This window comes from Lathyrus oleraceus, chromosome 6, assembly GCF_024323335.1.
Source record: "Lathyrus oleraceus cultivar Zhongwan6 chromosome 6, CAAS_Psat_ZW6_1.0, whole genome shotgun sequence".
NCBI lineage: Eukaryota > Viridiplantae > Streptophyta > Magnoliopsida > Fabales > Fabaceae > Lathyrus > Lathyrus oleraceus.
The window spans coordinates 20,067,166-20,083,436 of NC_066584.1; the positions used below are offsets into that span (position 1 = coordinate 20,067,166).

The 16,271-nt window shown below is 31.1% G+C and overlaps 1 protein-coding gene across 1 annotated transcript; it reads right to left on the minus strand.

Moving 5' to 3' along the window:
- Window positions 1-4,613: 4,613 nt before the first annotated feature.
- Window positions 4,614-5,469, minus strand: LOC127091187 (abscisic acid receptor PYL2). The gene has a single exon (XM_051029745.1). The coding sequence runs from the start codon at window positions 5,373-5,375 to the stop codon at window positions 4,788-4,790; it is 588 nt and encodes a 195-aa protein (XP_050885702.1). The 5' UTR covers window positions 5,376-5,469; the 3' UTR covers window positions 4,614-4,787.
- Between the last annotated feature and the right edge of the window lie 10,802 nt (window positions 5,470-16,271).

Here is a 16,271-nt window from a genome sequence, read left to right on the forward strand (position 1 = left end):
TCCAACTCATATGACATGACTACATGACATTTTTTAAAGTAATTCTTTGAGAAAAATCAGTTATAAAATGTTTTTTTTATGTGTGTGTGATTTTACCATGTAATTTTACAAAAACACCCTTCCGCATTACATAGTTTTCACTCAGACTACTTAAGGCATGGCTTCCTTGCACTTTAAGACTTTGTCAAATACTTTCTTTTGTAGACACTTGCTTGAGTTCACTTGAGATAAGGCTTCATATTATATTCCTTTTGATTTTCATCATCAGATAATCAAGTCCTTCAAACCCTAATGCTTAGGTTTGCACTTTTATCTGCTTAATCACTTATGCTTGACTTGTAAAAAGACATTAGTTTTCATCATCAATTAGTTGTCGTCATCAAAAAATGTTGTCCTTGTTAAAAACATATCACATGAAAAACAAGGTTCCACAACATGCAAGGAGGAGAAACCATCTTCCAATACCTTCACATACTCCTTAGTTAAGGAAAGATTTTCAATGCACATCTCCCAAAAGTTGTATTTGGTTTTTTTCCAACCTTTTTGGACTTATTTCAAATAGGATTGAAACTCCTCTACCATCTTACGAGAAGATTTCAGTGCCTTGCTGGCCTTAGAAAAAGCAGCCTCAACCTTGGTGAATGATGTATGTGCAAGAGTTACAAATTCGTCCCTCTTCTTCACCACATGTATAAGCGACTACACCTTCTCATTCAGTGTGTCGGGATACTCAAAAGGTCGTATAATGGACCATATCCCGAAAAGCAAGATAGATGCCCCTTAGAGATCTTTCACACATTGTTCTTGCTCTTTTGTGATAACGTTGATGCGTTCTTGGATAATTTTCATTTCCTTTCAAATACAGTTAGACAATAAGACTTCTCCTTTTCTGGTAGCACCAAACACCAAAGCAGTTGACGCCCGACACGTATGATACACTAGATCTACTAACTCCTTATGTTAAAAAACTTTATCCTTGCTCGAGAATCATGAGTAATCCTCTTTAGAAATAGAAACTTAAAACTCCTTGATCATTCGCAGACCAGGGTGGGCAAGGAGCGAGAGAGATATAGCTACCGTAGTTGACGTAACCCCTCCCGTAAATCCAGGTTACCCAAGTCTTTCTCAAGTATCTCATGCTGGTGGAAAAGTGACATTTCCTAATAAGGAACCTTGAGCTTTGGACTAATGGTCAAACTCCCAACAGCCACGAATAATAGTGAGCATGTAACATCTTCTACTACAACCTGGCTGGAATAATTACATACCTCATCATGTGTCGGGGTAGGTGACCAAAGAGTAACCAACCCAACAGAATTACAGACCTCATCATGTGTCGGGGTAGGTAATCCCCATAGATTACCCCTAGTTGATGAAGCATTGGTAGCACCCACCGTGAGAGGTATGATTCGAGGAGTCTTTTTCATATGTTGCATTGTTTTATAACATTTCATTTTGTATACAAGTCAATAATAATCATATTAGAAAGTAAAACACAAAAATATTTTTTAAGGAAAATGGGCTTCCCCCATGTTGCTTACCAAAATGATCTACCTAGCCTCTTTCAAGTCGGTGTCCACCAGCAAGCGTATCTCTATGTACCACCGCCCTTGTTTCCTCGTCGCAACATCAGAAAGGAAAATGACATCGACGTAGCCTAAACCCTCAAAGAAATATACCAATTAAATTTTTAGGTCAATCTCCTCTTAACATTGATAGTCCATTTTATAAACATAAGATCTGAAATCCTCCAAGAAATGACTCTGGTGCTAAACTTGAAGAACATGTCCAAACATTTACATGGGCCACCTCGTTGAGGGGATTAAACAAAAAGCATCGATCTTTGAAATGTTTCACACTCTCTGAGTAGACATTAATCATATTGGTACACTACTTGAGAGATATCAAACACTGGCTTTGTGCCAAATCAACAATGTTACGTTAAGATTTGAAGAGATGTAAGAAGATAGGTGTGGTAGGTGCACCTTTCTTGTATTTACACCAATGGAAGATCTTGATGTAGGCCTAGATCATTGGATACAATTTTGAATGGGCACTTAATAAATGATTAAATTTGTCGACCTCAAAATCGTTGAACAGAAAGCGAAAACCTATCAAATATAAGCATTGATGAATAGGAACGACACACATGTCATATTTATTACAAATCCTCTTGTCTTCTTCACGGGGAATCTCCCATCAATCTTTAGAAGGTCTCGCCACCTTGAAGACATGATATAAATCACCCTCAGGAAGAAACGACATCCAACGTATCCTGGTCCATCCACACTGATGTGTTGTCCCCTATGGCCTTCTGAACTTTAGGTTAGAGGTCCTCCGTCTTAAGGGGTCCTATTAACACATGAAAGAAGTGAATATAAATATCAACGTGAGGCAAGCTTAATGCTAAGTCTAGTGTTCCTGCTAAAATACACGTAAAATAAGGCACTAATCAACAACAATTTCCTCATTAAACCACATGTCCCTCTTTTTCAGAAACCCTAATAAAGAAAGCAAAATTGATAGAAAGAGAGATCTTGGTGTTACCTTAACAAAGACATATTTAAGGAATCGCGCGCAGAAACGGTGGCGCAAACGAGTCAGAGATGAAGACATGTGCAAGAAATCTGGTAGCAATGAAGGAAATTGTAAACGAAGAAGAAGAATTTCTCAAATCCACAAGCAGCGAAAAAGAGAAGATTAGTAGTCTAGAAACTTTTTATATGCATTTGCACAAGAGTGAACTATGCGATCCACCACATTGGGAAGTGCAAACCACACAACCAGCAATTGAGGTCTCATCGGGAATTGTTTATAGTACTTAAGTATCCTAGAACAAAGATGACATCATTACCATCAGACATTGGGACACGGTTCAGGACTTCCCTATGAAACATTGTTGATCAAGGTAAAGACATTTAATGCATATGTTCCCAAATAATATTTCATAAAGAATCTTCACTTGTTTTTGTTAATAACCGACCTAAAGATGTACATAGAAAAGTCCCCAATCTACATAATTGAAACAAGGGTTTGTGGGCAACTGTTCTGTATCGTTCACAAGGCCTATAACAAAAGACCCAAGAGAAAATCTCAAGTTGAAAGGCACATATAGCATGTAGATCTTCATTCTAACCAAAATCATATAATTGCGCTCTCCAACACATCAATCATCGCCTGATTCAATCTGACGTCTGTCTGCACAAAACCTCGCATCACATGTGAGCAATTTCAAGTGCTCTTGATATATAAGAATAAATCACATCATTTCAGATATTCAAATACATTCTCAATCACACATTACTTTTAATTTCTCTCACTGACTTGAACATTGAAGTGTTAACCTTATAGATCCACCTTTTCTCGCTGCATTCAAAGTACTGCACCACTGCAGCAAGACAACTCCACCACCCCATCTTTCATTTCTAATTTCTAATTAACATAACAACTTTAATATGAGATTTTTTTCTTCAAAATAACATAACTTAATCGCCACATAAATTATAAAACTAAGTGAGATATCACATATTTGAATCTCTCTATTTTTTATTTTTTATCACATAATTTAATAATTAAAATTGTACTCTTCAAAGATGAATAAATCACATGTTCGAATATGCGCACGTACAATAAATTACCTCAACGAACATATTCGTTTATCGAGTATCTTTATTTTGTCAAACTTAAATATAGATAAGTGATGAATTGTGATCTGAAACCTGCACTACAACTAGTATTATCCTAGCTGTATTTTATGATATACCAAAAGGAAAATAGAATCCACCAACTAATATTGCTTCTTGCCGCCTTTGAAATAACATTGGTTGACACAAAAAAGAACATAACACTCCTACTATTATGTGTTCAAGTTCCAATATACCACACTTCGGAACTTTTCCAGCCATATATCTTCTTACTCACAACTCACATGTTTCTCAACTTGTTCACAAACTTATCACGAGACTTTCTCACCTTTTTCTCCAATTGCCGTTGAATTTGGGGCTTCACAATTTTTTTAAGCCACACAAAAATGCCTCTAATTTAACTCAACCACCATCCACCCCGTTGACACAATTTTAAACAAGTGGATCCAAAATTAACCAATTTTAAATCTATATCAATTTGTATTGCCTAAAAAAAGTTCCAACTTGTATATATACTCAAATACGTCACTACCAAAATCTATCATCAAATCATCATCATCATAATCTCAAACCCACCTTATTACTTTACGGAAACGAAAATAACAAATCTCATTAAATATTTTAAGACTCATATCACGTCAAGAAAATTAATAATTTATTTTCAATATCTTTCATATTTAAAAAAAAACTCTCACCAACCACGACAAATCAGTATCAGTATAGCAATATTAATATCATTTTTATGTTAAAGAATAAATAATTGTTAGTTTATCCTTCGAGAATTATTATCAGTATCGTAAAACTTTTATATATATACCAAAATCGTAAATGGCAAAAACCTTTACGGGCCAACTACCTTTTTTTAAATTCCTATTACTACTAGATTCCAACCGATAGATTCCAACCGATTACTAGCATAAAGAGTAACCGTCACATAAGTATTCTTGGTGAACAAAAATAAACATGCTCTTAAATTAAATATATGTATCAATATTCTTATTTTATGATGATGATGAGAAGAATATTAATTAGGAAGAAAGACAATGAAAATGCATTAAGTAAAAATAACTAATGAACTCAAACATCAAGAGTTCATAATGGATGATCCTAATTAATCATCTAAAAACATTCATTATGGATTAATTATATATTATTCTCCATGGAATCCGATGAACATGAACTCATAGCAACAACTCCAAGTTTCTGAAGATTAAGCTTCACAACAGTATCAACAAACATCTTGGTATCTTCTTCAGTGTTCCCATGAGGAATATCAACAATATAAGATTCCACAACAATAGTATAAACCTTACCTTCATCGTTAGCGAACTCATTAACCGAAGTAACCGATCGATAATTTTGAAGCCGGTGTTCGCCGCCGACAACTCTAAAACTTAGTACATGTTTCTCATCATCCAAAATCTCTAATCTTTCGGTACTCGTCGACGCCGGTAAACCCGAAACGACGGTGACTTCTCTTATGCTACCAACGTTTCCATCACCTTTCATGTTACAACCTTTGATGAAATGTTTGTATTTTTGTGGATTATCAAAGCTTCTAACGAATGGCCAAACTATGCTTGATGGTGCTTCGATTTTGTAGGTTATGATTGATGTGCATGTGTTTGTGCTTGGTTCTAATATGTGGTATTTTTGTATGATTGGTTCGAGTTCTTTGAATTCTTCTTGTGTTAAACCTTGGATATTATGGTGTGATAATTCTGAAGACATTTTTGGGGGGTGTTAAAAGGAAAATAGCATGCAAGAAGAAGAAAAATACGAAGATGGGAAATGGACAAAAAAATATGATATGCAAAAACAAGACATGAAGATGTGAACACTTATGTATTTATACTTTAATGTTTAGTATATATTTTTTTGTTTTGGACGGATTTGCCCTTGACAGTTCATTTTTATTTATTTTATATTTATTTATTTTATTCTATTTATTTTTTATTTATAGTTTACAATTCTCCATAAATATTTTAATCAAAAAGTGTGTACTTTTTTATTATGTATATAATATATTTAATTTGCTTATCTATTAAGTAAGAGAGATTTCACAGGCTGGATTTTATAAAACTTTAGCTGCATGAGGAAAGGTATTATCTCTACTCTGACATTTTAAAATATAATAATTGAATACTTTCCAAATATGGCATTTTTAAAGCTTATTCGGTGGTACTCTCGGTTTGAATTGATTTTTATATTAATTTTTTAAAATCGAACTGAACTGTATGTATATATTTTTATATTTTTATTTAATTTTTATTAATATAATATATTATGTTAATTTATTTATATTATACTTGGTTTTTAATATTATTTATTAGTTTAATTTAATCTATTTATTTTTATTATTTTATTTATTTTAATTTTAACCGTAACTGGTCATTATTATTTTGTAATATTAATTTTTATTATAGTGTAGGGTATACATTATATCAAGTTTATTATTTACTAGTATTCAGATGGGTACTCCCGTGTCCGTCTACTCGTTTTTTTTAATGCGCACCGGAGAGAAAAATAACGTCGCATTAAAAATAATATTATTCCACTTTGAAAATAGTAAACAAAGACATTCAAAATTATACTGAAGCATGAAAAACACCACTGATATTGTATAATCAATGACGTTCTTTAAGAGGAATGTCGAACATAAAAAATCTTTATTCGAAGAATTTTCTTTTTCCATGCAATTGTTTTCCGTAATAAAGAAAAAATGTAAAACTCTCAAATTAGAAATATTTTAGAGAAAGAGATAGTAAAATTAATAGTAAGTAGTGTAATATAGTTTTTTTACCTTATAAAGATTCGAATCAATTCTTCGTACATCCATTTATCAATGTGCTCTTGAGATTTAAAAAATTACAAATACATGACGAAATGTCATATCATCAAAGAAATACATTCAAAACATTTGACTCGTTTGAATATAATATGGTTTATTGTGACACAGATAAATATATACCTAGAGAATAGAGATATTTTGTTTTAGTTTAGATTTGGTAGAACAACAACTATGACTTGTTTCTGAATTACCTGGATTTCTGATAAAAAAGGAAAACAATGGACTTAGTAAATATATATGATTTTATTTACATAAACCACTAATAGAAGTTAAATTCATGCATTCAAAAATATTCTAGAGTAAAAATATTCTTAAATGAATAAAATAAAAACTTCTCTATCCTTTGAGATATTATTTCTCTTTTTACTATATTTCAAAGTTGTGTTTTATCTCTTATCACTATGGAGCTCCAACCGACAGAGTAAATTTTTAGACGTTTGACCTATTTCAATAAGGATGATTAAAATATTAGTGAAAGAGTGGTGAAAATGCAAGAAACGGTTTTTTATACGTATTGCGGAAAAGATAAATACACCTTATTGTCGAGTTTGCTGATGGATGAAGTTGTTTGTTCATCCTTCAATGTGTTCCATTTATCTTCAAACTCTCTTATCTAAAATTTATTGCATAAGAATAGTGAGAATAAATATGACCCAATTGATATCTAACATAAAAACATAAAATAAATGATTAAGTATAACTTGCTTTTATGTCGAAGCAAGTTTAAACATTCTTTCGTCTCAACTCCTTACATAATTGGAAGATTTCACTGTGTTTTAGTTTGGCTGTATATTAAAGCAAAAGAAAATTATATTTATTTATGATATAAAGAGTACAATATAATCTTGCTATGTGGTGTAACCAAAATGGGAATCAATGTGTGGGCAATTTTTTTAATGTACTTAATAAATACTTGCGGGTGCGATAAAAGAATTTGTTTGAAGACTACATTTTTTGTGTAGTCACCATCTTCTCCTTTCAATTTTCATTCCCCAATTAAAACTCTTGTCGTAGTCTGTGAAATATTCATGGATAAAGCCACACATAACTGTCCATGACTAAAAACATGTCGTGAAAGATATATTCCAACATTTGAAATGGTTTATCCTTGTGATTTATTTATTATAATTGCAAAACTTAGTCGCACAGGAAACTGCTTTCTACTAAGGACAAAAGGCAACCCATCACTTCCAAATATTTTTATTTTAATTCTGGGCAAAAAAGCTTGTTTTCCTGCGTTATTTCCTGTCAAGATTTCCACATCCAACATATTCATAAATAAACTACGACATAATAACTGCATCCCATTACACAATCCATATCTAGGATCTAGCTTTCGTAATAACATCAATATGCACCCTTTTTTATCTTTAGAATATGTGGTGGCAAACTACCTTATGCAATTGAGTTTAAAAATTCTTGCTGGTATAAATTATGATTATCCCCTTCAACCTCGTCAAACGACAACAAATTGTGTTCTTCTCCTGGAAACTGGTCAATAATCATATCATTCAATTTCTGGACATCAACATTTGTTGGTGTCAAAATAGCTTTTGGTATCATATATGGGGTATCCCAACCATGTAATTCTAAATTAGGAAAAATATGTTGGATAAGTACTTGTATGGAATGTTAACCTTCTCATGGGATTGCAATCTGTGAAGGTAACCTCATCATGTCATCTGGTTTGGTAGGTTAAATACCATCACCAATGCGAATAAGAAATTCTGCAAACTCTTGATCATGTAATGATCGCATATTTTGACGCAAACGCGAAGTCTTTGTATGATCCCATAAATGAGACTGAACAATACACGCTGAAATCATTTGTGCCTTAGTACATTTTCTTACAACGGGAAGAACTTGACGAAAATCTCCCCCCATGATCAGAACTTTTCCACCAAATGGAGCACTATTGCTACAAATGTCTTGTAATGATCGATCTAAGGCTTCCAAATAATTTTTTTGTCACTGGTGCTTCATCCTAAATTATTGCGACAACAACTTAAATGAGATTTGCAAGATCTTTTTGCTTTTGAATACCACAAATGAAATCCGGTTGTATATCAATAGGTATCTTAAATCGAGAGTGTGCAGTCCTACCATCGGGTAACAATGTTGCAGCTATACCATATGATCCAGTTGCTAAGATAATTTTTCTCTACTTCTTAAACTTTCCATTAATGTCCGATAAAGGAATGTTTGACATGTTCCTCCTGGACCATCAACAAAAAATACCCCATTGTGTTTTTGAACAATTACATTCATAATGGTTTTGAATGCAATCATTTGATCATTATTTAACTTAGTAACAAATTTAATATCTTCATTGGGGATATCGACCGCTAACTCCTCTTGTATAAGACTTAGAATTGCATCTCCGTCTACTGTATTAGGGGGGTAAAGATGAGAGATCATAATCTTCAATTTTTTTACCGTGCAAGTTTAAGAGTTCATCTAAGTCCTTCAACAACATATTAGTCAAGTCTGATTCCACAACACTGTTAGTTGTTTGATAACAGGCCCGATCCTGTGCCTGTGCAAGTAGTGCCACAGCACAGGGCCTCAAAATGTAAGGGGCCTCATAATTTTATCAAATATATACTAAAGGATGTGTTTATATATATTAATTTAGTTCAAATTTTTGTTGTCTTTAAAACTAGCGGTAAAGTAGAGAAGTTTGGCAAATGAAGGGTGTGGGTCCTATCTCTCAAATCACCTGTTTATTTTGTTCTATTTAACAAAAACTAATATATTTCTTTCAATATTGTTTAAAATTTAAAATAAGTATTATTATTTTTAGTTAAATCATTATAATTTTCTTTCAGCTAATATATTTCTTTCAATATTGTTTAAATTTAAAATAAGTATTATTATTTTTAATTAAATCATTATAATTAAATAAATAATTTAATCTTGTCTAACTTATTTTAAAAAGTATCATTATTAGATTTACATGATTCTTTGAAAACCTAATTTAATCTTGGCTAACTTATTATTTATTATTGTAAAATTTTATAACATTTCTAATTAACTTATCTTTCTTTCATATTATTATATTAACTCTTAATAAAATTTATAAGTATTTTCTAATGAAAATACTAATATGTTATTAAAATATGAGATTAATTGTTATGCACTGTCAGTGTAAAAAGTTTTACACGGTCAATGCATCATAATCATCCGTCTGTATTATTTTTTAAATGTTTAAAATAAAAGTCAAACCTTTTAAATAAATTAGTGGTTGTGATCAACTGACAGTGTAAAAAATCTTTACACTGTCAGTGTATATCAATTAAATCCTTAAAATATATATTAGCAGGAGTGAATATGAAAGTCTATTTGTACAAATTCAATCAAATATTTAATATATTGTCTTAAAATTTTACAGATCTCATAATTGTAAATATATTTTTAATATGTAAAATTGTAAATATTAATGTGAGTTAACACACATTATGATTAATCCGATGGTAACAAGTTTATAAATAAATAAATCTTATAAAAAATAAATATAAAAATAATATTTATACATGTTAAATTCTAGTCGTTTATTCATATATTTTTTTAGTTTATAATTTTATTTACAATTTTTTTTAAAAATAAAGAGATTAATTACTATAAACTATTAGTGTAAAATTTTTTACACTATCATTCATTTGCATTATCTTATAAGTGGTTAATATAAAAGTCAAATTTTCTCCCTACATCCAACGTTTAAGATTAATTGATTGTGTAAAATTCTTTTACACTATCGATGCATTTTAATTAAATTCTTTAAAAAAATAATTCTCGTTTTGATTTATTTTTTTATATTTTATTTTCGAAGCCATATTTTTAAGATTTGAACAGGGCCTCCGAATTGTTTGGGCCGACCCTGTTTGATAATCCTCTGTCATATGTGTAAAAAAACTCATTCCAAAGGCCTCTAACATCAGTAGGTTCATAAAATATTAAAATCGTCATGCATAACCTTCGTAAAGCATATGGCATTTGGAGACTCGTAGCCTTAACCAAACAATCACGAATACTATGATCAGTCTATCCTCAGCTGATTTTTTGAATGTATTGAAATTTGTGCCATTATTTGTAAGAAGATATTCCCAACTGGTTGGATCTGTGGCATGAGATTACAACAGCCGCAAGTAAAACTTCTCTTCCTCCAAAGGCGATACCGTATAGATTCTCCTGGTAACTTTTCTTGTTGACCACCTGTGATGCCATTCTATGTCCCGTTTGTTCCAACAATGATGCTATCGAATATCTCTATACACATAATTTCTTGCTTGTGGATCTCGTAGATTCTATGCAAATAATTGTGTGAGCATTGTTTTGGAGTTGCGTTCATTATTTAACACGTCTGCAATTCGCTGATGATCATAAAAGCGCACTTGATGGCAGTTCGACAAGTGGATCTGCAATCTTTCAACCGAAAGATATAACTGGTAAAGAGTGAATCAAAATATTTTCCATAATGCCTCGGGAGCACAAATCCATCTTGCATTAACATATTGCTGAACTTCATCCATGCATGATCCTTTATGAACCTCCATAGCCACACGATCAGGGCCCTTGTACACATATTTGTATAGATACTTGATACTTTTAATGCTACTGCAAATCTCTACATTGATGTGACAGTCATACTTTAATAGTAACCAAGGGTTATAAGGAACCACTTATTTATTATCGACATACCTATCTCTACCTAACGATATAAATTCATCAAACATTCTCCTATACTCGAGATATGAGTCAATGCCTTGGCGTGTTTCATCCAAGAATTGTTTGGGATACCTTTTTTTACAATGTCCGTCTTTCATACATGGAGACTTTCAGTTGTTTATGCCGCAAGGTTCATGGATCATATGTTTTACAACAGCATCATGCAACTGTGGTTCACATTCTAATTTAGGTATTTCTGCTTTTACCATACTATCATAATCTTTTGGGTCACGCAACTTGTCATTACTTTCTAAGACCAACAACATATGCACATGCGGTAGTCCTCGCTTTTGAAATTCAGTAAAATACATGTAGCTTTTAACTTTTCACAAGACTCCTTTATTAATAACATCATCCTTCAATTGCTCGAATTTAGAACGAAATATTCTTGTTAGCAAATCTGGATGATCTTGTGGTGTTTGAAAAGGCAAAAGTTTTGATGTTATCTCACTCCAAGAAGGATTGCATGTTATTTTTAGAAAAATATATGGTTTACCGCCATTAAGAACAATAGACATGTCATCTTCATAATGTTGTGTCATGTCTCGACGACCGCCAATAAATGATGATGGCAATATTGTTTTTTTCCAATGTTTTCTACAAAGATTCATGAAATGCATTAGTATTAGAATACATGAATGATTAGCATTAGAAGTATAACTAATTATTAATCTAAAACTTTATATTTATGCTATATGAATTTCTACCTGCATTAGTTTCACCAACATGCAAAGCATCCTGTAAACCTTAGTACAATTCAGCATGTATATCACTTTGGTGCTCTTTAATTCACCTTAACCTCCCTTATTCAATTTTGACACGATTGTCTATTATTTTGTTGATATAGTCGACCCGCATTTGATAACATTGATTGATCATTTGGGAGAATATACAATTGATTGAAAAAAATATCGGTGCTAAATGTAAAGTTTTTTAAACAATGCTTAGTCAAGTATACTATCTACTAAAATTAATCTAAATTTACCCGAAGTATGTAACTGTAATATGCTCGACATGACACTCTTCGTCCATTACAATTTGTTGTGTTGGCGTCCGAACTATGCATCCTAAATGGAAATAATATAGGGTATTGCAAAGGATTATAATATCCCTTTGTCTCTTTAAATTTCTTGAGATTTCCATCATGACGAATGACATTAATATCCCTTCCATATTCCATCAAATTTGCCTCACATCCAACAATAATTGTCGCAACTTGCTTTGCACTTGGAAGATTGTATTAATGGTGATTACTTGGACGCTCCTTAAGTATAAGGCTATATTCACTGATATTTGGAAGTAATAACCGTTGCTTGAACCTAATTACAAAAGGACTAAACTGATGGAGCATTTTCTGTCATTTGTGAACTATATTTTGGTGTAGCTGTGGATTTTCCCGCATTCTGTTATGTAGCTCATTATCGATGTCGTAAATGTATAGTTGTAAGAAACGCGGCCTAACATGTCATTTGGATAGAAACCTCCTATGTTATGGTAAAAAGCACCTTGAGCAAAAAATGTGTATATACCACGACCATATGCAAGAATATTCTCATCAACATGAACACCAATTGAAGTGAATGAGAGCACATGGTTATAACTTCGAATATGTTGCCTAAAATGTTTTCCTTTAGCTGAACCATCCAAAAATAATTGTTGCAGTTCTATAGGAGCATTAACTCATGAAAATGATAGATTTCCACCAGTATAGCACGTGTCACGTGATTTGTGATGAAACAATCTTGCATTGTAGTGTCTACAGGTAATTGGATGAGGCAACCGGAATTTTGCCATCATCATGTTATTTTTGAAATTTCGAGCAATATTGTGCTTTGCTCGAAAAGCATGTCCTGATTCTACAGACAGGAATTTGATATTGATTACTAAATATTATCTAAAATCTAAAATATAAATAAAAAATATACGCAAGATGCCTCAATTAGAATATTTTAATATTGCATAATTTTAAATTTTATGTCACCTGCGTAAAAGCTACATTTATTTGACACAAATATTTATGAACATACATTGAGGACGACATGATGATGCACCACTTTCTCAGGCATCCATGTTAACATATGATATTACTGCATCCTCCAAAGCTTCATCAACATCCATATCATCTGATACAAAAATAATAATTAATATATATACATGTGTAAAAACTACTACTCGCATACTTAGAACAATATCCCTTATACCTGTATCGGATTGACTCATGTTGTTTCGTTGATTAGGTGATGTGCAATTACGATTTGCGGGTTTAAATACATAAAATGAGATATGACGAAAGCAAACAAAATTATACAATGTAATATATATAATGTCTATATTTATCATCACCAACCAAGTGCAACATCATTAACATGTGTAATTCTACTTGGGCCAACTTCACTGTCATGAGTTCCTTGAAAGTGTGATCTTGGAAAAGTTATATTTGTAAAATTTTAAAATGGAACTCTCGATTGACTGTTTATAGTGCGAGATGTTTGAGCTTGCTTCTCTTTCTCTTTCTGCCGCCTATAATTTTCACGCCGTCTCAACAAATGATTTCCTCTCTGCTCGTTGCTCATATTTTATCTTTTCTTCCTTTCATTTTCAGTTTTTCTTGACATTTGTTGTTGACTTGATATCTGACGGGTATTATTTTCCATTTTGTTCATATAACTGTCAAACACGTATGTAATTTATAAGCAACATAAATTCACTAATTATGTTGAAAATAGTAGTAAATATAGATTTGCTTTAAAATAAATATATCTTTTAAAAAAAGTTACTCCAAAAATGATATTTGTAAAACATATGTTAAAAATATAAATCTAAACTAAAAAATGAAAAATACGAAAAAACGAAGTATGCAAAATAAATTAAAAATGGATAATCAATAAAAATAAACATGTTGAAAAAATAAATAAAAATATTTCATATTAACTAAGCATTGAAATGTAAAATGGTGTGAGAAATTGAGTCAGTGTAACTTAATTATATAAAAAAGAACTAAGTTAATTTTAGTTATAGATAGATTGTAGATATAAATTAATTAGAAAAGATAGTGAGAAAATATAATGTTTTGATAAAAAAAAGTATGTATTTTGATAATATGTCATATGAATATTTAACATCTCTTTTCATATCTCATTCAATTTCTCTCACTCTCTTACTATCTCGCTACCCCTTTTTAACATGTTATCTCATTCTTTTATTCTTTATAAATTTTCATAATGTATTATCTATAATGATTCGAAGTTGTATAGGAGAAATTATTCAATACCATGTAAGATAAAACCTTTTCATACAAAAATATAATACATTTAAACATTGTTTTTTTAGTCAAAAGTTTACTAATTATATTCTAAATTTTTTATTAATTTACAAAAAAAAACAACGTAAAATCATTTCATTTTTATTTTTTATTTGTTTTTATATTTTTAGTTTGTGTTAAGAATAGACTGCACTTTTTATTAATAAGCTCTAGCCGTGGTCTTAAAAATTGATAATAATATTAAGAAAAGCGGACAAACAGGAACCACGGGAGTGCCCGTTTGGATGCTAGTAATTAATAAAAAGACAAATTCTAAAAAAATTAACTATTTGTCATCCATGTCTAATCGTAGATCCTAACGATATCAGGTTTTCTTTTTAACGATTATAACTAATTATTTCCGAAGTACTACTTGAATATATTCTCATTTTAAATTGCAAGTAATAAAAATCGATGAGCAATAAAGAACCATAGCATATTAAAGAAAACATCATCGCAATTTTCCAAAATAGTAAATTCTATTGATGTAACAAACAACGTACAAATGCGATACAATATTCTTTTCATACATTGTTCAAATTGTAAGAAGAATTAAAATATGTACAAAATATTGAAACGAAATCTATAATGCCGGAAAAACATCAAAGAATGTATGTACCTGTAATCTTCAAGTTGAAGATATTGAAATAATGCAAACTGAGAAATATACCGAATCCTCTGCAGAAACAATTGATCGAAAACTAATATATCATCAGGAGATGATTTGGCATAAATTTTGTTCTTCAATCACTGCCAACTGGGAACTATACTGAATCCTCTGCAGAAATAATTGATCGAAAACTGATATATCATCAGAAGATGGTTTGGCATAAATTTTCTTCTTCAATCACTACATATCATAGACTAAATAAAATAAATTATGCACGTTATAAGTTATCAAAATATAAAAGGGATCATGTTTAAACAATAAAAGTATGGAATCTAAATTCTGAAGAATTGTGAAGGGTTAGAATGAAATTTTGAATTTGTGAAATATTTTGGGATTGCAAAGAGAAACAATAAAAGAAAAATAAAATTAAACTTGAGCTTCAATTTTTTAGTACTAACATGACTTTGATCTTTCACTACACCTTTGAAAGTATTGGCACTTTAGAACCTTTCACTTGTAGTAGATACACTTTTTGTTTGCAAATATTTAGTGTGTCTTTGAGTAAATTGATTTAGAATGAATTGATTTTTTAAGATTGAGATTGATTAAAAAGAAATTAAAATTTAACTGATCGTACATAAGTCTGTACAACCAAAGGAATTACGCCGCATAATTTGACAGGGTACACGGATTCCAATCATAAGAAAGTCAAAATCACAATTATTACTATTTAAAAAGAGAAGAAGAATTATTTCAGTGTTGATGAGAAAGTTGATTCCACTTACTCGCGCATTAAAAGTTGAAACCTCTTTCACATACTACACATTTTAAGAAACAAAACTATAATTAGGATTCTATATGTTTTCTTCTTAACTCGAGGATGTGAAAGATTGAAATCCAATAGAAGTTAAAAAAAAATAATGAGAATTGATTGTTTCTAACCAAGTAGTATTTGAGAACAACTTTTTCAAATTGGTGTGACCATCTCTATATCCTTTTCTTCCTCTTAAATTTCTTTCACAAATTTTGTAATAAAGATGACAACCATTGTCGAAAAAATTGCACAGTAGAGTTAAAGACGGTCAAATTTTCCAATGGAAGGGGTGACTTGGATTTGATTTTTGACAAAAGACCATTGGA